The sequence below is a fragment of the Panicum virgatum genome, chromosome 4N (genome assembly GCF_016808335.1).
Source record: "Panicum virgatum strain AP13 chromosome 4N, P.virgatum_v5, whole genome shotgun sequence".
Taxonomy (NCBI): Eukaryota; Viridiplantae; Streptophyta; class Magnoliopsida; order Poales; family Poaceae; genus Panicum; species Panicum virgatum.
Window position 1 is genome coordinate 49,355,192 of NC_053148.1, and position 25,312 is coordinate 49,380,503.

The 25,312-nt window shown below is 46.4% G+C and overlaps 2 protein-coding genes across 3 annotated transcripts; one reads left to right on the forward strand and one right to left on the reverse strand.

Annotated features, from left to right (window-relative positions):
* Positions 1–263: 263 nt before the first annotated feature.
* Positions 264–2,478, reverse strand: LOC120668804 (NADH dehydrogenase [ubiquinone] 1 beta subcomplex subunit 9-like). The gene is made up of 5 exons (XM_039948601.1): positions 2,259–2,478; positions 2,126–2,167; positions 1,898–1,979; positions 1,196–1,251; positions 264–678 (listed from the first exon to the last, which is right to left on the reverse strand). Exons 1-5 carry the CDS (start codon positions 2,382–2,384, stop codon positions 643–645), a joined length of 342 nt encoding a protein of 113 aa, XP_039804535.1. The 5' UTR covers positions 2,385–2,478; the 3' UTR covers positions 264–642.
* A 7,379-nt stretch (positions 2,479–9,857) lies between these two features.
* LOC120668807 (CDPK-related kinase 3-like) lies at positions 9,858–16,342 on the forward strand. 2 transcript variants are annotated; one of them, XM_039948603.1, is made up of 11 exons: positions 9,858–10,713; positions 12,556–12,686; positions 12,960–13,001; positions 13,092–13,200; positions 13,374–13,452; positions 14,165–14,461; positions 14,643–14,752; positions 15,171–15,275; positions 15,368–15,430; positions 15,671–15,838; positions 15,987–16,342. In XM_039948603.1, the coding sequence occupies exons 1-11, from the start codon at positions 10,099–10,101 to the stop codon at positions 16,122–16,124; spliced, it is 1,857 nt and encodes a 618-aa protein (XP_039804537.1). In that variant the 5' UTR covers positions 9,858–10,098; the 3' UTR covers positions 16,125–16,342. The 2 variants fall into 2 exon arrangements, with proteins under 2 accessions (XP_039804537.1, XP_039804538.1); XM_039948604.1 differs by having other exon boundaries at positions 14,643–14,704.
* The last annotated feature ends 8,970 nt before the right edge of the window (positions 16,343–25,312 follow it).

Genomic DNA, 25,312 nt, shown 5'->3' on the forward strand with positions numbered 1-25,312 from the left:
TAACGACGATACGACTCGAGAGCGATTCAGATAACTGACAATATCGAAAGTCAGAGACGGTCTCACCCCCAAAGCTGCACTGCACCTCTCGTTTCAAATTTCACTTTTGATTGCCTCCATCAGACTACATATTTCTTGTGGATCAACGGTAGGATTAAAATCTCGGCGTGATGGAACACTGGGAGAACACCAGCAGCGCATGCAGCCCCACATCAAAACTGGATGGATATGGATACTTGATGCGACTAGCTCAATTCACAGACTGAGGTAAAAATTACCATTATTAGGATAAAAGTTCCGAGAAATATAAACTACGGAAAATACCAAAGAAGAATAGAAAAAAAACTTGGGTATAGCCAGCCAGAGGGCCAATTGGGTACAGGTGACATGCGGCCCATCAGTTTGCGCTTAACTGCATTGACAAATAAAGCAAAACTCCATTGTGTCACGGCAAACATCACTTGACCAATGACTAGATGAAGACCACAGGGTTATTAGAACAAGCATACATGGAAAATGAGAAACACAGATTAAGTCCAGCTATTTCATTCTTATTTCTCGTACAACAACTCGATCAAACAAGAAGTGATTTAGAACTCTGGATGTGCCGAGTTCTGTCCCCACTTGCAGGACTCTTGTTTACTAGTCCTCCTTGCCATAATTGTAGACGATCTCAATCTGCAAGAAGCAATTGCCATTAGTTGAACAGTTTGGTGTCTACAACCAGGACAATGAAGCAATGCTTGATCATCAGAAATGAAGTCATTTTGCAAACTCTATGCCAGAAATACAATACTATGTACTAGAAAATATTTGACAGTGTTCACCTTATCGCGTCTAGAGGTTATTAAGCATACAACTAACCTACCTCTGTGAGCCCATCAGTAAATTTCCTGGTGTTTAAGATGATTTTACAGATAATGATAAAAGATTTGTTCTAAGAAAGTGAATTAATTAATCAATCAATAATAAACAATAAGAACTGCTCATCTATCCATTGAGAAAATAGAGAAGATATCCCTAAGCACTGTGAAGCAATCTTTTGCATTCAGATTAGGCTACCTTAAACTGAAACTATGAAGACTACCTTTTTTAAGTAATCAAGTTAGAGAAACTGTGAGCATTCTAGTGAATCAAATTAATATAAAGCAAATACATTACAAAGAACCAAGAACAACATAAGCTATGATCTTACCCCTTGAGGTGGAGGAGGGTTTCTTGTGAATTTAGTGCCACCAGGTGCCCATGGAACTGCATTGTTAAGAACGGAAATCTACATTAGGCTTTAGCATCAACACAGAGACTTCAACTCACACATTTGGCGATTCATACACAATAGATTGAAGCTTAATTTATTCTGTCAACTCAATCATCCCATCAGTAGAAAATTTTCAATTGTCTATCCAAATAAATTTGACACAACAATCAGTACAAAATTTTCAATTGCCTGTCAAAACAACTTTGAAAACACCATCAGTACTAAATTTTCAATTATCTATCCAAACAAAAGAATTAATATCTTCCAGCATAATTTACTGCGCAACATTCATTGACAAATAGAGGCCTTGATGTCGAGAACAGAAGCAATTCACAAGTTAAGTCACTTAGGCTGGAGGATTAATGTTCCAGCTGCATCATAAATCCTACTACAGAGTTACAGTACTCCCACAAAAATACGACAGGCTTCAGGTTGCAAATTTAGCAATCCATACTAATCGCTGTAAGCACTGTAATAATTCTAAAAACTTCACTATAAAGTCAATAGCTCAATATTCAGTCGTCTATACACACCAAAATTCTAGTACTATCCTACATTATTTGATGCGAAGCATTCACTGAGAAACAGAGGCATCAACCACGGTAACAGAAAGGCCCAGGATTGCAATGGAAAGCTTACCGATGTAGGGATCGGGGTGCTGGAAATTCCTGTACTGAGCCTCTGCATCCTCGATGAGCCTATCGATTACGTCCAGGTTATCCTGCACCACCCCACACACGGAATCCAACATCATATCTGACAGCACCACACATAAATAATCACCAAATGTAACTCGCGAATTCACTCCCCAACGGCAGCGAAATGGGGGATCGAGGTGCAGAGACGAATCAGCAAGACGCGGCTCACCACATGTCGGTTGGCCTCGAACTTGTCCCTGAGATCCGACGCCTGCGCAGGAGAGGAACACGAGGTCAGATCCATCCGCGAGCAGGGAGGAGGATCGGGATCCGGGATTCGAGAGCGGAAATGGGGAACTGACATCCTGGTAGAAGAGGTGGCGGTGGACGGCCCAGTTGAGCGTGCCCTTGAGCGCCCGGCGGTATAGCAGGCGCACCCGCTCCTTCTGCGCCGCCCGCCGCGCCAGGAACCCCGCCGTCGACGCCATAGACCTCGCCGCCGCCGCCGCTCCTTCCCTTCTCTCTCTCGCTGGGGTGGTTGGGTCGGGAGTTGAGGATTGGGATCGGATTCGGACGCGGTCACGGCCTTGCAGGTGTCGTATGTGGGCTGTTTGAATTGGAAAGCCCACTAAGGCCCATTTTCCCTAACTGGGCTGCCGTACGCAAAAGAGCGCGCAGAGCTCATTATGGCTTTTCAGGCCCACCTATTACTTTGTCCTCCTTTCTTCTTTCTTTTTTATTAGTTCTGTGCACACACACATCTTTTTTCAGACTATTTCAACGTCTGGTACACAAAAATATTTTTAAAAACATTTTTTATGCAACTAGCGTGTAGAAGATGGCGAATAGATTGATATAACCAACACTGGTCAAGGTTGAACATTGGCACCAAGTAGCAGAGAAAACGGACTATTAAAGTCCAACATTTCACCTCTAGTCAAGTTGACCTTGTTACATGAAAGTTTGTTTATCTGTTCTTCTCACTACCGACCGGCTTGTTGGATACAGCTTCGAAATGAGAATGAATATACTGAAATCTAACGATATGATATGAGGATTGAAACTTCAAATTTCTCCACTTTTATAGTTGGAAGTTGTGTACTTGCAATATGATTAAACAAAAGGAGCGCTACTAGCTACTGTTGACTAGAGACTTTCCATGTCATATAAAACTGGACAGGAACCATAAGCCCATTTGGACGATCCGCCGTCTATTTTTCCACATTACGTGCTTTAAATAAAAATAATAATGCTATCTTAGATGGATCCAGTCAAAATACAATTAAGAAATTTAATTTATGACGTACATTAATTTACATTGATGAAGAAAAACGTATATGACACATCTCCTTAGTGAGCATTGAGTTGACATCCACCGGCTCTTTCATGGTTCCTCCAAGCAGGAGAGAAAACTCTCCGTCCAGCAGATCTTCTTGCAGATCGAAGTACGGCCACACCTTAGGAGTTGACATGGCCTGCTGGTACACACTGGCCAGTGGCCACTGGGTAGTTGGCACATCAGTAACTGGTGTAACATTTCTGAATAAACACTCCACTGCTTGCACGCAGGATATGTGTACATTCGTACCGGTACTGTACTAGCATGACATAGGTACAGAGCGCACACTACAGTGCACCAAAAGGAGTGGGGAGGGGGGGTTATTGATCAAGTTTTATTTTTTTTAACAAACATCAAGTTTTAATTAGCTGGTACGATGAACTGTATATCGTTTACTAGCAGGGTTAAGCTCAGCTTCAGGCCTTGTCCGGGAGCCCAAGACTTCAAGAATCAAGAGGCAGCAGATGGGGAAGGAAGGCCGTTGCTGCTGCTCACAGTTCAGGTTCAGGCACTTTGCATTGCATTTACTCCGTGCACGGGAAGAAAGTAGCGACAGCGAGATTTAATGGCCCGGCCCTGCGTCACTGACCTCTGGTGAGAATACTGGTGAAGAAATATGCAGGAACCCAGGCGCCTCTTCTAAAACTTGCCACCTGCAGGTTGGACCTTTGTTTAATGGCTTGGAACCTTCGTGTGTCAGTCAGTGTCAGTCAGCCAGGCTCTCTGCCGCTAATCAGACGCTAACCACGAGTAATAAGAGTATTTTACGGCATCCAACGTCGTTTTTCTATCATTCTATGCCACCACAGCCACACGCACATCATGGTGAGGCGCTGTGCAGCAACATTGTTTGTTTATGCCCAGCAGGAGCAGATTTCTTTACTCCGGGTGAGGCGCGGCAGCTTGCGGTACGCCGTTTCCTGCTGGATCTTGCCATGCCAGCACAACGGACGGACCAGTTGTACTCGCTTCACGGCTCAGCTGAGTTCTTGCTCGTGATAAATCTGTTTCCGTGTTCCAGGCTTTTGTAACACCCGGATACTCCGGCCATTGGCCCGGAGACTCCGGGCGTGGAGTTACTATTTTCATAATTTGGTCATCTGGACCCACAACCATTTAAATAGAATATCTCTCTCACTCACTCCCACTCTCTCCCGTGACCTCTCTCTCCCTCACCTCCCTCACGGGCTCTCCCTCTCCTCCCACTCCCCTAAGCTCTAGATTCCGAAATCTTCCATTTCAACTTGACTCCAAGGCCAAGAGAGCTTCACTCGGCGTGGGGAAATCATCTTCTACAAGTATTCCACCTTGGGGTGACATCGTTTTCGAGTTTTCTTGCAAGAGGAGCTAGCTCAAGGTACTATAAGCTAGGGCTCACCGATTTGGTTGTTTTAGGATGTTCTAGGTGATTTCCTTTGGTCAATCATCTCTATATGCATCCTTCAACTAGGATTCAAGAGGGTTTCAAAATTGGTGGGGTGGTTTTGTCACAATCAAAATTTCAATTTTTGGGGCGAAAATGCTGTCAAGCCCGGAGACTCCGGGTATAAGCCCGGAAACTCCGGGTTTTGAAAACTCCGGGCGAAACTCCGGGTATAGGCCCGGAAACTCCGGATTTCGGAATCCGGATATTCCGGGTTTTAATAGAACTGTTGGGTGTAGAATTGGATAAATTTGGGGTAAATTTGTAGTGTTTCTACTTGGGCATTTCAAGGATTGTTGTTGCATATCGTATTTGCATACATTCTCATATCATTGCATACGTGTAGACACTGCCGCCGAGGGAGCCGTATACGCAGTGGTTGCGAAGCCACAGGAGCCGCAGGGGCCAGCCCCGCAGGAGGAGGTTCGCGGGGAGTCGGCCCAAGGCCCAACTCACCCCAGTACTGAGCAGCAGACGCAAGGCAAGCCCCGGTGCACATCCTTCTATTTTAAATTATGATGCCTATGTATATGTTCTATTACTTGTGCATTAGGTGTTGGTATTATTTGGAACCTTAGTTGCATGATCCCCTAGGATTCCCTGAGTTATACTAGTATGTATAGGACGATAGAAGTGCTATGCTTAATAGTCGCGATAGAAGTCGAGTGACTCTTGTCACTCGCGAGATATAGGAAAGCTTTAGAAGCCGAGTAATTGCCGGTTACTCGCGAGATACATTATTATCTTTGTACTTCAGTATTTGACTTGGAATGGAATGGATATGGAAATGTGAGACCGGGCGGGGATGATGATGTTAGATGGCAGCAGGACAGGGTTCCTGGGTGTCTTAGCCCCGTCCGTGTCGATTAAGGACCGGTCGTTGTGGCAGTGCTGATCGGGGATTGAATTGTACTAACCGCATGCCGGGAGTAGGAGGTAGTCGAAACCGGTAAGCCTAGTACTGCCTCGCTTCGAAAGTACAGAACTGCATCACCACCCCGTAGGGCGAGTCGAGTAGTCGCGGAGAAACGGGATGCTTATGTTTACTTTTGGTGGTCTCACGTTGAGCTCGGCTGACTATATGAAGGTGGGGTGGTTCTGTAGTTCGAGGCGGGGAGGGGAATGGTTGGCGTGTATAGTCCGACGGGGCAAATACGTGCCGTGTTGGTTAGGTCCACCTTGCAAGGTTAAATCGGATCGATTCGCCGTGTCTCGCGGTTATGAGGGCCTTGATCTCTTTGTCACACCGTAGCAAATGAGATAGAATATTAGAAACATAAAAATGGATACTATTCTGAAATCTTAATTTTGTATGCCTCAACTTGGGTGTTTAGATAGGCAAACATTAGTAAGGGTCTATCTATCTAAAATATGGGGCTAAAACATGGGAAGTAAGGATACACCTCTAGTTGCTTTTTCTGCAAAACAAACTACCAGCCAAAGGCCGTGCATGTCTAGATATGTGGGCTAAGTTATACCCACTAGTCGGGTAAGCCTTGCTGAGTATTAGAATACTCAGGGTTTGTTGCCACCATTATTATTTCAGGATCCCAGGACGTCGACTTCTGCCCCTGTTGCGTCAAGTTCATTCGCTGGGATGCAGAGGGGTGGCAGGTCGTGGAGCGAGACCCTTAGGTTAGGGGTTTGTCGGGCTGCACACTTGAGGGCGGAGTGTTCAGCCTTTCTGTTGTTGCGCGGGCCGGTCTGACCGGTCATGGTTAGTCGGGGCTTTTGAAGGCTAGAGTAGTTATAGGATCTAGTCTATTTGAATTTCAGTACCTCGGATGTAAAGCTTGTAAATTATGCAACTTTTGTAAAATTATGTGTATATTTGAACTCGGTTGTAAAACCTAACGTTTCGTCCCCCTATAGTGTTTGTAATTTCAAGTATTATGTTGTGCTTGTACCATCTGCGCCCACCTTCGTGTGGGACTACCGGTGTTGTTTCGATCGGGCCGTGGGTTGAGAAAGGATCGCCAAATTAAGCCGTTAAGCGAATGTGCCTGATGTGTTCAAATGATGGCCATTACGCTTAATTAGAGTTTAATTTGGCGGTTCCGTCACAGCTTCCAGCTCGTAGTGGATCAACTTATCCAAATCTTTCCAAATGTTGCCTCATCATGATTTATTCCTCTCTTTATCTACTGCATGATTTGTAGTATGCAGTGAGAATGGCAGATGGATTAGCTGGCAATTACAGGACAATACTACTAAATTCTTAGCTTTGCTGGCTGACAGAATAAGACAAACCGCTGCTGCTTGCGCAGCAAATGGAGCAAGAGTTGATGTTGTTGATCTCTGAAACATGAACCATAACTGGATACAGATGGGAAAGAATCTGACGCTTTCAACAGGCTATCATCATAATTTTACGGTTAGTGATGGGCCTGTTAAAGAATGATGGCACCGGTCATAGGACAGCTTCCTTTCGGTGCATGAAGTAAGCAGGCATTACTTTTCAGAAAAGACAGAAAAGAAAAAAAACATAAAAGGGAGCTAATTAGCCAGGCATTGATTGAGAAACCTGGCGTCTTTTCCTGCCACGGGAAAAGAAGTCTAGTTTCTTGCTAGCACCGGCAATACAACTACTCGAGAAAGGAAAAAAGATGTGGCTGTTGGATCGCACAACTGTGCCTCATGCATAATTCCCGGGAATTAGGACATGCAGTAACTTTCAGATCATGTACGGTTTTGCTTTGTGAAGCAAAGCTGCCGGTGAATTTGACTTCTCGTTGTGAACGGCCACTAATAAGTTTGCACGAGCAATACAACTACACCACGTATAACCTGGATTAAATGTTTAATTAATGTTGAGATGAAACTTAGTCATGAGGCGTGTCGGATCCCCCGGACATTACTACATGAGAACTCTCTCGAACCTCGAATTGAAAGCCAAAATCATTTGAAGAATTCAAAAGCCACACAAAAGATTGTTTTTGCAACGAGGTGTGGGTCAAATTTGTGGGATTTTAGGATTCGCCGCTGACTAATCCGCGTATGAATCAACAAAGATCGTGTGATGGAATCGGCCTCGGAGATTTTGGATTAACAAGAGAGGAGTTGCTGGTACCAAATACGCGTGCAAAAATGAATCGTGTGGTGAGTTGCCCCATGGGTGACCTTATTAATAGAGGCAAAGTAGCTAGACAAAGTGTCGAAGTGTCGCCGTCGGCCATCAACGGATCCCACGCATTTGAATTCACACGTGCTCTGGGCTAGGGATTATTTGAAAAGTACTCGAGCTTGCCTAATGCACTATATATGATGCTTGTTGGCGTGTATGTTGTTCGTCACTGTGACGTTCTCTCATCCCGATACGGTCAAATTAAAGTTTTGTTCATGAGAAAAAGGTTAGTTCATCCCAAAAAAAAGATATGCTCAGATCATATACGTGAAAGAAACACCAAGCTACATTCAGTAATCCAAGACCAACATAAACTTTTTCCTATTTTTATCTATACTAGATCGAAAAAACGTAATTAAAGAGTCCTCTAGGACAAGGCCCATCAGCATCCCCTCTCACGAGCAGTCGACAGCAAGAGCATACATCCAGTAGCTGGTGGCTGCAGTTGGTCAAGCTGCCGCTGTCCATCAACGTAACGGGAGCTTCCATCTTCCATCCCCAAACCTCGACCTGTTCTTGGAACCTTGACGCATGGCCTTGCTGCGGACACCGTTGAATCGCAGGGAGAGCCAAGTGGCCTGTAATCCGGCCGTCGAACTCGTCCAGCTCGCGGTCGGCACTCGGCAGCGTCAAGCTATCATGTCAAAATCAAATTCAGACACCATTCGGCTTGCCTACGTGTTTATCTTGCTGCTAAAAGTAAAAAAAAAATTCTGGCAATGCTGGTGACTGTGTGCATGTTGGTGCTAGCTAAATTTGTTTGAAAATTTCAGTATACCACGAAGCTTCCAATTTTTTGAAATTTCATGAATCTAGCTAGTAGTCTTTCTGCGGTGGTCGTAAATGCGCACCGGACAATTCCAAGAACGAAAAGGTCAGGTAGAAGTTGAAAGTTCCAACACTATTTCTCCGCGCATGATGTTCTGATTATCCCAAATGTTAACATCAAAATTCAAGTCTTGCTTGCCTACTAGAGCTGCAAGTCTGATCTGTCAAAGGTAAATTATTAAGGGAAAAAATCATTCGACTGGCGGGTCACACATAATAAACTAGTCTATTTATCAAATGCTGCAGCTCTCTTTGAAGCGAACGAGTCAAGGGATGACTTTTGGGTCAGTGGCAGTACTAGTACTACCAGCTGCTGGAAAATGTCAACACGGTTGCATCAAAGCCACGACGCTGCAAGTGGAAGTAGTGTCCCATGCATGAACATCGAGACCAAGGGTGACCGACTTTGAATTCACCAGCATTTTTTTTTAAAAAAGAGATGAACAATCACATAGAAGGTCAAATTCCGAGAGCAGTTCGATCTTTGGATTCCAAGTTACTGAAAAGAAGAGGAGGAACCATAGAGAACATGCATGCATGCACCGAGAGTTCGATGACGAGAAAAGGTAGAGTTGCCGAATTGTTCTTCAGAAATAGCTGTCATAAAAACCAGCTTTTTTTTTTCCGGCGCCACGCTGATGCTGCAAGAACACCGATCTGATCTGACAAAAAGGAAGAAATTGAACGATCCAAACTGAAGAGCTGGAAACGGGAGCACATCAAGGCAAGCAGACGCGTCCGCTAAAATTAGGAAGGCGTTAATGGCCCAATCAAGGGCCAGCTTAATGTTCGCGCTGTAATGGAGGCCGGTACAAGCGGACAACGGAGGCGCCACCTGCCCCGGCCGTGTTTCTGGAGGAGGAGATGGTTCCTCCTGCTCCAAACCGAACCACCCCCACCGGCGCCAGCACGGCCACCGAGGACGGGGTCGCCGGCCACCAAACAGACCCACCCAGCCACGTGGCCGCGCTGGGCCCGCCTGTCAGGGACAGAGAGGCCGCCCCGCGCGTCCGGTCTCCTCCCCGCGCGCGCGGCTGCCGCGTGGGGCGGGTCGGTGACATGCGGGCCCGCGGCGGCGGGGGAGGGCCCCCGATCAGAAAGGCGTTTTCGGGGTGAAAAAGAAGAAGGGCTTTTCGCCGTACGCTCAGAGAAGAGAGAGATGGGGAGGGAGATGTCGGCTTCTTTACATCCTGCCCCCCGGGGAGTGGGAGAATTCACGGTCGCCTCCCTCCCTGCCTTTCTCTCTCCTCTCCCAGCTGTGCTGTAACCGAGGGGGAGGAGAGAGGAATAACGAACGCCACCTCCCCTCTCTCTCTTTCTCTCTCCTCTGGCTCGTCCTCCCTCCGCTTCTTCCCCCCTTGTTCCATTCCCAACGAGGCAGCGACTCGCCCGCCTGCCTCCCTCGCAATCGCGGCCGCGCGGAGGCCCGAGCCCGAACCCTAACCCTAGCGGCCCGGGCTCCGCCTCCGGCCGAGGGGGGCGGGCGCGATGGGGCAGTGCTACGGGAAGGCGGGCGCGTCGTCGCGGGCCGACCAGGACGACATCGGCGGGATGGTCGCGCCGCCGTCCCCGCTGCCGGCCAACGGCGCGCCGCAGACGCCGCCGCACCAGGCGCAGGTGGCCGCGCCCGGCACGCCGAGGCGCCGCAAGTCCGGATCGACCACGCCGGTGCACCAGACGCCCGGGGTCGCCTGGCCGAGCCCCTACCCCGCCGGCGGGGCCAGCCCGCTCCCCGCGGGGGTGTCGCCGTCGCCGGCGAGGTCGACGCCCAGGAGGTTCTTCAAGCGGCCCTTCCCGCCGCCGTCGCCGGCCAAGCACATAAAGGCCACGCTCGCCAAGCGGCTGGGCGGGGGCAAGCCCAAGGAGGGGACCATACCGGAGGAGGGCGGCGTCGGGCCCGGCGCCGCCGGAGCAGGCGCGGATGGGGCCGAGGCGGAGAGGCCGTTGGACAAGACGTTCGACTTCGGGAAGAACTTCGGGGCCAAGTACGAGCTGGGGAAGGAGGTGGGGAGGGGGCACTTCGGGCACACCTGCTCGGCCGTCGTGAAGAAGGGCGAGTACAAGGGCCAGACCGTCGCCGTCAAGATCATCTCCAAAGCTAAGGTGAGCGCACCAGCCCGGGATCATGGTTGATTGTAGTATGCTGTTGTCAAATTTCACTTTAGGAAATTTTGAAATTTCAAATAGTAGCTGCTGCTGTTAAGGTAACCGGCACGTGTTCGCGCCAATTCCGCGGTAGTAACCGAAACTTAGGTGGTTGAATCGTCCAAAATTTACTTACTGAGGGATAAAACAGGGATTTTATTTTTCAATTTTGGAGTTTTGCTCTTTTGTCGGTTGGCATTGGCGCAGGAAGCAAGATAATGAATTTAAGGATTTGGCATGGTAGCGGACTAGTTGCATTTTAGCTATGTGTTCGCTACTGCAATATATTCCCTCCTCTTTTATTGTTCCAGGATTTTTAGTTTGAGACAGTAAGATTGTATTGTACCATGAAAGACATTTTACTGTTCCATTATCCAATCTTTTTAAAATGTCTGCACTTCTCCACTCAGCTAGATAGTTAGACTGGGGTGAGAACCGAGAATACATTATCCCGATTTCTTGGTCGTGATACGGATTAGATTTTTTTTTGACAGTTCTAGGCAGGTTCAGTTGATCCTGGGAATCATTTCTAATCTTATATTCTTGTTAATGGGAAGATAATGCATGTAAAAACTTTAGAATGTAGAATAGTACAGTGATTGGAATAGTTAGAGCGCCCCACCTAGCCAACCCGACCATAAAACCCAGGTGTTATAGTGGGAGGGGTGGGGGCTTTTATCCTCAGTCCAACATTCCCCCTACGGCGTGCGAGCCCGGCGTAGCCCGCAGCAGGTTCTAGTGCCCGGCGTAGCCCGCAGCAGGTCTCAGCACACGAGAGACGCGGGGGAAATCGTGCAGCGGAAATTGCGTGGCCGGGAGGGATCGAACCCAGGACCTCGGCTCTGGTACCAAGTTAGAGCGCCCCACCTAGCCAACCCGACCATAAAACCCAGGTGTTATAGTGGGAGGGGTGGGAGCTTTTATCCTCAGTCCAACAGGAATTCTTGGTGACTTACCCAATTCTTGCTAGTTAAATTAATGATACAGGACATATCCTGACCTATGCTTTCATCACCCCGTTTTATTTGGTGAATTGAGGCCTGCATTTTCTATTTGGATTCAATGGTACCTTTACGAAAACTTAATTGCTTGTGCTGGCCCAGTTAATCAGTCACTTGATTATTAGCAGAGCTTATATTTGGTTCCTACTTGACAATTATAGCTATTATCGCACTTATGGAGGTATCATGCTTTGCAATTTTCCATTCACAATCAATGGGGTACATATGTTTTTAATAACTTGAAGTGAAGATAGATTCAAGGAGGAAGCCTAGATTTGATTTAGTAGGGCAAGCTCGATAGGAGAGCATTGCATAAGTGTGACAATTAGAATTTCTTACATTGCATTATTATTACGACCAGGCATTTCTTCAAGGAGGAGGAGTATTAAACTGTTTGGCTAGATATAAAATAACTGATAATTTAACAGCTCTTTAGAATTTCAGAAATATTACTATATGTATTTGCAGAAATGGTTCTGAGAGACTTTTTTCTTACTTTGTCTCTTTCGCCTATTTTTTTAATCAGTGTATGTAGTTCCCAGGATGCCACCATTAAATTTGGTAATCTCCTGCTTGGAAAAAGGAAAATTGTTCATTCTTGGCAACAGTTTCTCTGATATAAGCCACTCAATAAATATTTGTTGCTTGGACCCTTAATTGAACATGCTTTGTGATGCTTTCTTCTCTTTAAGTTCTGACCATGTACTGTATATTACTCACATTTGCTTCTTACTTTGGATGCTGTAAACATGGCCTCTACTTCTTACTGAAATGAAATATATTCTTTTCTTTTTGGTAGATGACGACGGCCATTTCCATCGAGGATGTTCGTAGGGAAGTCAAGATTTTGAAAGCTCTATCAGGGCACAATAATCTTGTGAAATTCTACGATGCATGTGAGGACGCCCTCAATGTCTACATTGTCATGGAGTATGTTTTTCTTGTGACCTTTTATATGTGATTTTATCAAGTTATAATTCACAAGTACTAGATTAGCCTTTTCTAGATACAGCATTTTATCTCAGGTGACCTCCAGCACGCTTTAAAAAACAGCTCCTTGATACTTTTGCATTTCCTTAGCTAACTCCCTGCTAATCATATCCTTCTCTTAGTTGTATCTAGCATTCTGCATAAAATGCTCTTCAGCACAACTTAAGTAATACCCATCAGGTTAATGTTCTCATATTGTTTCTTTTTGAACAGATTATGTGAAGGTGGAGAGTTGCTAGATAGAATTTTGGCCAGGTATTTTCTACAATCTATTCCATCTCTAGTAGCTGAGTAGCAGTATCTCTTGTTAATGCTTACCAAGGGTGCAAATTTGAACTATTGAAGAGGCGGGAGATACACAGAAGAAGATGCCAAAGCAATCGTTGTACAAATTTTGAGCGTAGTGGCTTTCTGTCATCTTCAGGGAGTAGTGCATCGCGATTTGAAACCAGAGGTATGCTTGAACCACTTTGTGTATAGTTTGTATATACATGTAGTCCCATAGGTGTTTGACTGGGTTACTTCTTCCATCTTATTTTTCTGCACTTGCTGTTATTTCTATTAGACCAGGTGCTACATTTAGCTGCCGTCGATTTGTGACACAGTTGCTATATTTCATTTGCACAGAATTTTCTTTTCACAACAAGAGATGAAAGCGCTCCGATGAAGTTGATTGACTTTGGTCTGTCCGATTTTATTAGACCAGGTAATGTACTCATAATTGTTTGATATTTATCTCTTTATATGGTCTATGTGTTTACATTTATTTTTGCTCTTTTAATTATATTGCAAAAAAGGGCATCACCTTGTTCAAAGGTTCATTCTAATTTTCTAATATGCACTTAGATAAACAACATAGATTTCTCTATGAGAAGCTTAAATGAAAATAATTGCAAAGGTGACAGAAACATTGATTGTTACTGAAACATAAGTTTAAGTGAATTTCTTACAGTAAAAATAAGCTTCAGTGCTAGTTTCAGAAATTTATAGTGTGCTCAGGGTAAAGGATGTCATCACGCAAGTTTGTTTTTCCATACTGTGCATATTGTATGCCAGTTAGCTCTTGCGCTGATTGCTGAATAGATTATATTATGCTGCAGTTTGATGAATGGCAGGCACAAAGCAATTAAATTTTATTTTCCTGAAATATCTGAACATCAGGAACCAGTTTAATTGCATGGTATTTTACTTATGCAGAAAACGTTTGCTTGTTATTCATTGTTAGATGCCAGGATCATGCTGTGTCTATATTGTAGATAAACATAGCATACATTCATATCTGGCAGTTCATTTTTCCATGTTTTTGGGGGTCTGGAAGTCGGAATAGACTTAGCACTATCGATATTTACAGTTAATTATTTTTTCCGCTCATAACTCATTGGATACTTTTTCTGTGTGTTATGTGGTATGTAATGCAGATGAAAGGCTCAATGATATTGTTGGAAGTGCATATTACGTCGCCCCAGAGGTTCTACACAGATCATACAGTATGGAAGCAGACATTTGGAGTATAGGTGTCATAACATACATTCTGCTCTGTGGCAGTCGGCCATTTTGGGCAAGGACAGAATCTGGGATCTTTCGATCTGTGTTGAGAGCTGATCCCAACTTTGACGATTCACCATGGCCTTCAGTATCGACTGAAGCTAAGGATTTTGTGAAGAGATTTCTAAACAAGGATTACCGCAAAAGAATGACTGCTGTCCAAGCGCTGAGTAAGTTACCACTTATGTGTATCTCTTCGTGATTGTGATATCACAATCTCACTTTGTTCTTTTTGTCTTTCAAGCATATTTTATTACCATCTATTTTTTGGAACTGCTAGTTTAATGCATTATGTATTTATGTAGTAATAAAACCACAAATATGAAGATACTTTTCTTTACCTGTTTGCAGCTCACCCTTGGTTACGAGATGAACAAAGGCAAATTCCATTGGACATACTCATCTTCAGATTAGTTAAGCAATATCTTCGTGCCACTCCTCTTAAACGTTTGGCATTAAAGGTGTATAGACTTCCATGGACTTTTGTGTATTTTTAAGTTCTCTTTATTTTCTTCATCGATCTTTGTTGATATAGCAATATGCAGTTGATAGATTTGTATGTGCTTAACGTGCTAAAAAGGCCACGGAGGCCTCCCAACTTGAAAAGTTATAGAAGATGGGTGCATAAGCATGTATTTTTCTAGTTGTGGTAGACTGATAGTATATGCTTTTGCTGAGCTTTTTTTCTGTATTTTTGTGTTACTTTGCTTTGTGATCCTGTACCTTTTCAATTTATTATGAGCGGCTGATGTTGGATGTTACTTTTATTGGTCATAATATTGTTCCTAGTGGTGGGTTGTGATATCATTTGTCAACCAGAAAAGTTTCACTCATTAAGGTACTATAGTAACAGTTAATTTCTTTCTTTCTTTGTGACAGGCACTATCTAAGGCTTTAAGTGAGGATGAACTTTCGTATCTTAGATTGCAGTTTAAGCTGCTTGAACCTAAAGATGGATATGTATCACTTGACAACTTTCGGATGGTGAGTTATGAAGACATTTCAAAAGCAGAACATTTGTTCATGTTTTGCGGTAGGTTGCATATTCTAACTTTAACCCCCCATGGTGTACCCAGGCTCTGACAAGATGTTTGACTGATGCTATGAGGGAATCAAGGGTTCTTGAGTTTTTGCATGCGGTAAGGATTCATTACTATGCAAAGGATACCTTTCCCTAGTGATATCGCTGGAAAAAAATTTTGAGCTGCTGTCTTGATTCTTCAACATGTCACTTTCCTTTCTCTTAGAACTCCTTTTGCATTTTGTGGCAGGTTTTTACCTGCCGATATCTATCATATTGATGGTTGAAGTTACTGATCTGTTCTCTTTTTTTTTTTAAAAAAAAGGAGTTACTGATCTTGCTCATGTTTCTATCACAGTTGGAACCACTTGCGTACAGAAGGATGGACTTCGAAGAATTCTGTGCTGCAGCAATAAGCCCTTACCAGCTTGAGGCTTTGGAAAGGTGGGAAGAAATTGCAGGAACAGCTTTTCAGCACTTTGAACAAGAGGGCAACCGAGTTATATCGGTTGAGGAGTTGGCACAGGTATTTAGCACATATGCTTATCCTTTGGGGTATAACATTTTCAGCACGTGCACTTTGGATCCATGAGAAGATCACTGCCTTTTTTTTTCTCTCTCTCCATCCTATATTTAGGGGGTAATTGAGTAATCTGACATCTTCCTGTGTGTAGGAACTAAATCTCGCACCGACTCATTATTCCATTGTGCAAGACTGGATCAGAAAGTCAGATGGCAAGCTAAACTTTCTTGGGTTTACAAAATTTTTGCATGGTGTCACCATACGGGGCTCAAATACAAGACGACACTAAATGGTTGGAAATTGTATTCGATTCTAATTTAAATCCTATCATTACATTACATGGCCCTGATTGTTGTGACCCCTTCCCTCTTGTCCTGCCTCTTCTTCTGATCAATGATCATTCTTCCTCCTGTTTGTTATCTTGCCGGTTGTTGTCATCATAGCTTTTGTAGAGTACATGTAAAGATCCTTGTAATGAAGGCGAAATCATATGGTTTGCTCAAGAAATAGTGTCGTGTTCCTTTTTGCTCACCAATTTTGAACCATTATCCGTGGACACAAACTTGTATATCAATGCCAGGTAGTGAATTTAATATAGTCGCTCAGTTTTTTAACATGTCAAGCACCTGTAAATCCCCCACTGTGCTACTCCTACACCGTTACCCTGAGATTATTTATTAAGCTCAAACATTCTTGGCGAGAGTTTGTTTGTTCGTACAGAATCATACCAGCTCGTGAACTGCGTTAGAGGAATTTCCAACAGCGCTGGCCATAAAATTCCCTCTCGTTCAATTCTATTTCGACTAGATCGTGCTGCTTCCATTTTTACTTTAGATATTCGGAATTCCTAAACGTCACTCGAACGTTGATTCAGGCACTGGAACATTTTTTGTTTGTTTGTTTGAAACGAGGGCACAGGGTCCGTTTGGTTGGTTGGTCTGTCTTAGTCTGGCTAGAAAAATAAGCCAGGCCAGATTTCACCGGGCTTAACTAATACAAGTCCTCGTGTTTGGTTGGATGAATAAAGATGATCTGCATAGTCTAGCTTTTGTTTGGTTGTACAAATTTGGTGCAGAGACCTTGCATCTGAGAATGGTGAGGTTACCATCTCTCGTTTCTCCTCTCAATCTTCTTCTCCTCCTGCGCGGTCGACGGCGGGCCAAATCGAGCCCCCGCGCCGTCGATGGTGGCACCGCCCCACTCGTTGCGGGCGCTGGTCCCCCACGTCCCCACGCAGTCCTCCTCCTCCTCCAGCAGCCCCTTGTCCCCACGCACTCCTCCTCCTACAGCAGCCCCTCATCCCTCACCATGGTCGACAACGAGGAGCAGAGGAGTCCCCAAGAGCCCACAGGTCCATGGTCTCGCGGGAGCAGAGGAGTCCAGATCTCGCGCAGCTCTTCCTTGTTGATTTTGTCGACCTGCATCTACCGCCGCCGGCTCAATGCGTCTAACAGCTCGAGCGCGAACTCCTTCGATTCTGTCATTCCTGCACCTCCGTCCAGGCGTTGTTGGCCTAGCTGAGCTCATGCGAGAACTGCATCAGCCGGTGCGACGAGGTCCGCCTGAACGACGACAACCGCGAGCACGACGACGACGCCGCGCCGCCGCCGCCACCGCCCGCATGGTCCCCGCGCGCGCCCGGCGGCAGCCTCGACGCCCCGGCACTGGAGTCCTTCTTCGTGCTGCCTCCCACACCGCGGCACCTCGCCGAGCTCTGCATCGATCCCGCGGCACCTCGTCGAGCTCCGCCGGAGATGGTGGAGGAGGAGACGAGCTCACGTTGGAGAGGCTAGGAGCGGCGGTGGAGGGGCACAAGTCCATGGCGGAGGAGGACAGGGAGATGCGGTGCGGTGGTGATAGGAACCGCCAGCAAAGTCATCGTGCACCAATGCTAGCCTGGCCAAGTTAGTGCCACCGAATCGAGCATACTAGATAACCCAGGCCAAGAGGCCTTTCCTGCACTGCCAGAGCCTGGCTAAGTGTCCTATACAGCCAACCAAACAGAACGAGGCTGCACTGCTGAAGCCGGTTAGGCCTAATGCAGGCAACCAAACGGCAGATCTCAGTGGGGACGGGCTGGGAGATTTCTACGCTGGTTGAGCGTGCAGTGGATCATGTTGACCGTTACGACACCTTTTTCAACACTCTTCTGCAGGAAGGCTGACCTCGACCCGCCGCACACTGGGCTGGGTCGGGCCAATGGAGGACTTCTAGACACTGTTGATCAGCACGCCGGCCGTGTTTCTACCTCTGATGTTGTCTTGGGCCATGTCGAAGCACATTTCGAGGCCCAGGCTGAGGCCGGTGGGATTGACGCACGGGCCGGTGGAGGTGCCCGCAGTTTCACCAAGGCAGTACCGAAGCCTATCCTAGCAACTCCTCTGATCACAAGGGCAAAGCGTGGAAAGGAGAATGTTTCAATCAACACAATGTCAGCTGCTGATAGTAAGAGGAAAAGTGAGAGAATTGCAAACAGACCTCAAAGTAACCTAACTATGGAGGAGCAGGCGACACGGTTGTTAATGAAAAAGTGTGGAATTTTGGGTGCTGAGATGGAAGTTACTGAGGAAGTCAAGGAGAAATTCATTACTCAGTTCTCTGATCCTTTGGTGGATCCTACTGTCGGGGGGTTTCGTGAATGCTTTGGCTTGCCGGAGGGTGGTGGTCCTGATGCCCTCAACACCGTGGCTTTGGAAGCTGAATGTTGCTGATCAATGGTATGTTCCAAGTGGTGTGGGTGTGTGTGTGTTCTCTTGTGCGTGTTTTTCTCCCTCCCCCCATGTGTTGTCTGCCTGTGTGGTTGGGGTGGTGTGCGTTTGTTCTCCCGGGCATGTTTGCCTGCTGGGGTGTGTGCCGGCGTGCCTGCTAGCCTTTGTACCACTGCAGCTTCGCTGTTACTGCCTTTGTATCCCTGTTGTATGGAGCTTTTGGTGGTGGTCTGGCTCTAGCTGGGCGGCAGATGTTGAATTTGTGCCTTATCGGTTATCCCAAATGAGTGAGCAAAGGTGTCATATTCTGAACTGGAACGTAAGAGGTCTGAATGGAGCGGCAAGGAGAAAGGTTGTCTTTGATCTGGCTGCAGACACAAGGTGCACAATTGCATGTCTACAAGAAACAAAATTGGCGGTGGCCAATGAGCAGGTTGTGAGAGAAACTCTGGGTCAGCGGTTTGCAACAAGTTTTGCTTTTCTACCAGCGGATGGCACAAGAGGAGAGGCACTGCTTGCAGTAGATGAGGACCACTACAGTATCACTTCTTCTGAATTTCGTCGTTTCTCAGTAACAGCCAGGCTGCATTCTGCTATGGATTCCACTGACTGGTGGCTCACTGTGGTTTATGGTCCCCAGGGTGACCAAGAGAAACTGGAGTTTCTTCAGGAACTTCATGTAATCAGCACAGTTGTGAGTGACAAATGGTTAGTGATTGGGGATTTCAATTTGATTTTGGATTCCAGGGATAAAAGCAATTCTAACCTCAACAGAAGATTGATGTCTGCCTTCAGAAATACAGTACAGGATCTTGAACTTAAGGAGCTAAACCTAGGGGGAAGGAAATACACCTGGAGCAATGACACCACGCAAACGAGGATTGATCGGGCCTTCTGTACAGTTGAGTGGGATCTTATGCTTCCTGGTTGCATGCTGCAAGCACTGTCCTCACTGGTGTCTGAACATGCTCCATTACTGCTTACTGGGCACAACCAAATCCCCAAGTTTCGTGGTTTCAGATTTGAGAGCTTTTGGCCGCGCATCCATGGTTTCAAGGAAACGGTAGAACAGATATGGCAGCAACCACTAAATCTTCAGAATCCTTTTCTCCGTTTGCATACAAAGCTACAACGCACAAGTAAAAGATTGAGGCAGTGGGCCAAAGCAAAAATTGGAAACACAAAGTTACTGTTGTGTGCAGCAAAGCAGCTCATTGGAATCCTTGACGTCGTCCAAGAGCACAGAACTCTAAGCCCTGCTGAATTACTCCTAAAGAAGGATCTCAAGCTGAAAATTTTGGGTTTGGCGGCTGTGGAAAAACTGAGGTGCAAACAGGCATCTAGGATGACAAACATTAGAGCAGCTGAAGGGAACCTGAAGCTATTTTTCCTGCAAGCGAAAGGAAGAAAGAGAAAAAACTTCATTTCACAGCTGGAGGAGGATGGGAGGATACTCAGGGGACATGCAGATAAGGAAAATTGCCTGTTTACACACTTCAGTGAGCAGTTTGGCCGACCTGTGCAAAGAGATGTGACTTTAGATTGGGAAGCGATTGGCTTGCCTAGGTTAGACCTGCAACATCTAGAGGAGGAATTCACTGAAGAGGAAGTCTTTGCCGTCATTCAGGATTTAAAATCAGACAAGGCACCCGGGCCAGATGGTTTCATTGGGGCATTCTACAAAGCCTCTTGGTCATTCATAAAGGGTGATCTGATGGCTGCAATAAATTATTTCTTTGGGCAGCATGATCAGCACTTTAAGCACTTAAACTCAGCACATGTGGTCCTCATCCCTAAGAAAAGTGATGCAAAGCGTGTCAAAGACTTCAGGCCAATCAGCCTTACTCACAGTGTAGCAAAACTGATTTCAAAGCTCATGGCAAACAGACTAGCAGGCAGCCTTGATCAGTCGGTCTCTAGGGCACAAAGTGCCTTCATCAAGAAGAGAAGCATACATGATAATTTCTTATACACACAAAATGTAATCAAGGAGCTGCATAGAGCAAAGTATCCAGCACTATTTTTGAAGCTTGATATTGCAAAAGCATTTGACAGTGTAAGATGGGACTATCTCTTGGAGGTTCTATCTCAGATGGGTTTTGGTTTGAAATGGAATTCTTGGGTTTCTATCCTAATGGGATCAACAAGCTCAGCAGTTTTTTTGAATGGCACAAGAGGGAAGTGGTTCAACCATTGGAGAGGATTACGACAAGGGGATCCCCTCTCCCCTTTGTTATTTATCCTAGCTATAGAGCCCCTTCAGAAACTTCTACAGCTGGCTACGTCAAATGGTGACCTCACACCTATTGCGCACAGAAGTGCAAAAATTCGAATTAGCCTATATGCTGATGATGCAACCTTATTCCTAAACCCCACTCAGCAGGAGGTCAGCGAGGTAGCATCACTCCTAACCATTTTTGGAGATGTCTCAGGACTATGTGTTAATGTCACTAAAAGTGCCTGCTATCCGATAAATTGTCATGGAATTGATGTGGAGCAGCTTCTACAAAACTTTAATTGTCCAGTGAAGACCTTTCCTTGTACCTACTTGGGGCTGCCACTGCATTTCAAAAGGCTGCCACGGGTTGAGGTGCAGCCTTTAGTTGAGAAGGTAGCAGCTAGGCTGCCAACTTGGAAAGGGAATTTCCTAAACAAAGCCGGGAGATTAAAACTACTCAATGCAGTTCTGACATCCATTCCAGTGCACTTCCTCACTGTGTTTGCTATTAACAAATGGGCAATTAAGAGGATCGACAAAATCAGAAGAAGTTTCTTATGGAAAGGCTCAGCTGAAGCAAATGGAGGGCACTGCTTAGTACGATGGGCAAAGGTCATGCGACCAAAGAAGTTTGGTGGTCTTGGTGTTCTTGATTTGGAGCTGTTTGGAAGAGCTTTGAGGCTACGTTGGCTTTGGTTGGAATGGACTGATCAAGAAAGGCCTTGGGTCGGCACAACGGTGCCTTGTGATGCAGTGGACCGACAGTTATTCAGAATTAGCACTGTTGTCACCATCGGAGACGGGTGCAAAGCATCTTTCTGGCACTCCTCTTGGCTAGATGGACGAGCACCAATTGACATAGCTCCTGGGCTGTATAAGCTAGCATGGAGAAAGCATAGAAAGGTAAAAGAAGAACTACAAGATCAGAAGTGGACAAGAGGGCTATGGCGTATGACCACGGTGCAAGAAATGGCAGAGTTTGTGATACTTTGGGACTTGGTTCAGCAAGTGCAGCTGACTGACGGAACTGATGAAATTCGATGGCGTTGGACTGCAGATGGGATTTACACTTCCAAATCGGCATACCTGGCTCAATTCAATGGTTCCTATAGTACTTATAATGGGAATGACTTATGGAAGGCACAAGCTGAAGGGAAACACAAGTTTTTTTCTTGGCTTTTAATACAAACCAAGATTCTCACGGCTGACAAATTGATCAAAAGGAATTGGCCTTGTGACCCGGTGTGCAAATTATGCGATCAGGAACAGGAGACGGGGATTCATCTTTGTCTAGGATGTGTTTATGCGAGAGAGGTTTGGACACTCATGGAGGACTGGTCAGGAGGGCTTGTGCGAGTGCCTGAGCAAGGGCTGCAGATTGAAGATTGGTGGAGGAATTTGCTAATGCATTTGCCAAAGAAGGAACGCAGGGTCGCAGCTGCTCTACTAATGTATACAGTTTGAAATATTTGGAAGGAGAGAAATCGAAGGATTTTCGAGGGAGCTTCACTGCCTGCAACTCGAGTTGTGGCTCTCATCAAGGAGGAAATCGGCTTGCGGCAATCTGCTACGGGGGTACCGAGTGTACCATAATCTCTATGATTAGTTTTCTTTTTTCAGTTTTAGTTTCAGTTAGCTTGAGTTTTTCAGATTTATGTAATAGTTAACTAGCTTTGTTTGAACCTCTGCTTCTCCTTCTTATATGATTTGGCAGTGCTACTGCCTGTTTTTCAAAAAAAAAAAGAGGAGGGTACGCTGTCATGTGGGGCCGTTGCTCTCAGATGGCCCACCCGTCCGCGTAATGCCGAGCCGACGTCGTGCACACGATCGCCGCCGGCCGCCGAGATCGTCGGGCGCAGCCGGCCGCGGATAACTCGCCGCCATTCTCCCGGCGGCACTCACACCGCGAGGAGCCAACTCCATGCATGTCAGGCTCGATCCTTTCGTTTCCAAACAGAAGAATCGTCGGACCGTTAGCTCCTTCCTTCCAACGTGAACCTCCAGTTCCTCGCCAAAAACATTCATGCTGATCATCATCTGACACTTCCTTCCTTAAGAATTGATTGGGCATGTAAAATCCACCATCATCAGAATGAAATGCTGGAATCATTTTGCTTTACTCCGCCAAAGATGGACCACTCGTCTGCAAACCCTCTCCTGGCGTCCTGCAGCCCGGCACAGCCGGACTGCCGGAGCCATGGCCCATGGCCACCGCTAGTCACCATGGTTGGGAGATGATGGGTGATGCGTCGTCCCATGCATGGAGTTTCATACCCAGATAAGCTCTGTACATGAATGAAGAGCTTAGAAACGAGAAGTGGTCGTGGGGTGATCGTTATCTGAAATACAGAGCAGAGACCACCCCGTGTTCTTCTATTTTGGACTTCAAATCGGCGACCCAAATACTCACAGAAAATTCTACAAAAAATGGATAGAGATGGAGAATGATTGGTCGCGTGCATCCACGAAATTTCATCGCCAAATAAATACTGTAGATGATGAAATAAAAAAAGAGAAATGTCCGTGGGGTGGACGGTATTTCACATACCGTCCACCCCGTTCTATATTGAACTTCAAACTGGTGATCTAAATGTTCACAAAAAAATTCTACAAAAATGATCAGAGATGTACAGTACAGGGCCGCATGCCTCCAAGAAATTTCATGGACAAATAAATTATGTAGAGGAAGAACTAAAATGGAGAAATGCCCGTGGGGTGGACGATATTTCAAACACCGTCCACCCTTTGGTTCCATCGTTCCGGCACCGGCGGGCGCAAATCTCACCCCTCCAATCGAAATCTCCACCAAGAAATCTAGAAAAACATCAGTAGGAGTAGGATTTCGGCGTCCCATCATCGTTGTGCCCAATTACAATTCCATGGTCAAATCAGTTCGCCAGCGGCCGTGCAAGCTCTCGGCAGCAAGCAGGCCGAGCGGGGGCAGCGCAGGACTGGAGCTGAAGCTGAATCGAGGGAGGAAACTGGGTAGCTGGAGGAGGAAGAGAGCGCATATGGCCGGGAACATTGTGCGCGCGCGGTGGTGGCCGGAGCAAGCGCCGGAGCGGTGATGCCTCGCCGTCGTGACCGATCGAGAGCGCGCCGATGGCGAGGACGGCAGACCGCAAGCAGGCGTGACCGCGCGCGTCCGGAGTCTGGACACAGTAGCCGTGCCCCGTGCTGGTGCGCTCGCGCAGAGGCTGGCATGGTTGAGAACAGACACGCGACGCGCGCCGCCATAGCCGCACAAGTGCTGGACCTGGAATCACTTGGCTTTTGCCCACCAAAGATCGATCACCCGCTCTTCTGCGATTCCTCCCCAGGCCTCCTGCTGCCCGGCACAGCCAGAGCCATGGCCACCCACCACTCGTCCGCAACTGCAACCCGATCGCCGCCGAAAGCTCTGCAAAAATCGTTGGAAGATGATGGGAGAATAGAGGAGCCTCATCCCTTGGGATTTCGTGCTCAAATAAGTACAGATGAAGAGCTTAAAAGAGGGGGTGGTCGTTGTCTGAACTCTGAAATACAGACCACCCCAATGTTCTTCCATTTCGGACTTCTAATCGGCAACCCAAATACTCACAGAAAATTCTAAAAAAATGGACAGAGATGGAGAATGAACGGAAGCGTATCTCCACCAAATTTCGTTTCCAAATAAATTCTGTAGATGAAGAAATAAAAAAGTGAAATTTCCACGGGGTGGACGGTATTTCAAATACCGTCCACCCTCCGTTCCATATTGAACTTCGAATTGGCGATCGAAATGTTCACCAAAAATTCTACAAAAATGGTCAGACATGGAGAATGTATTGCCGCATGTATCCACGAAATTTTGTGGCCAAATAAGTTCTGTAGAGTAAGAACTAAAAAAGTGAAATGTCTGGTGCCGACGGGCGCTAGTCTCCACTGAAAATGGGTAGCATTGGGCGCGCGGGTGCACAGGCGCTGGTGAAGCTTGCTGCCTCGGTAGGAATTAGCGAGCGAGCCGACGGCGGCGGCAGCCGTGACCGCGTGAGGTGTTCAGGCGTCTGGAACTCTGGACGCAGGCAAGCTGCAGAAATCGTCAGGGTGCTCCTTGCCGCGATCTGCAGTTCCCTACCGTCCTTCTTTCTGAACCTGCAGCCAGCGCTTGCTTTCGTTCAATGTTTCAGGAGTGTTTTGTTTTGGCCACGGCAAGGATTTGAGAGATCGCAAGGTCTACCAACTACCAAGCTTGACGTGCAACCGACAGCATACACTTGGATCGCCACCGGATGCTACTAACTAGATGTCGTTGGGTTCAGAGCCATTTCCTGCCCTCCCACTTCATCCCTACACACCACATTCCACTTCCTGACTGAATCGCGAGTTTGCAGGTTTATCATCGCCATGCCTTCACTGTGCAATAACCTATTACTAGAATCTCAAAAGGAAAAAAAAGAAAGGAGACTAATTTACCCTAGTTTCTGACCCGGCTAACGAATAGACATACGACAGGGATTGCACTCTGAAAACACATGTTACTGCCTGACTTGACACTTGCTTAGTATACTGTGCAGAGTTGCAGACTGGTCC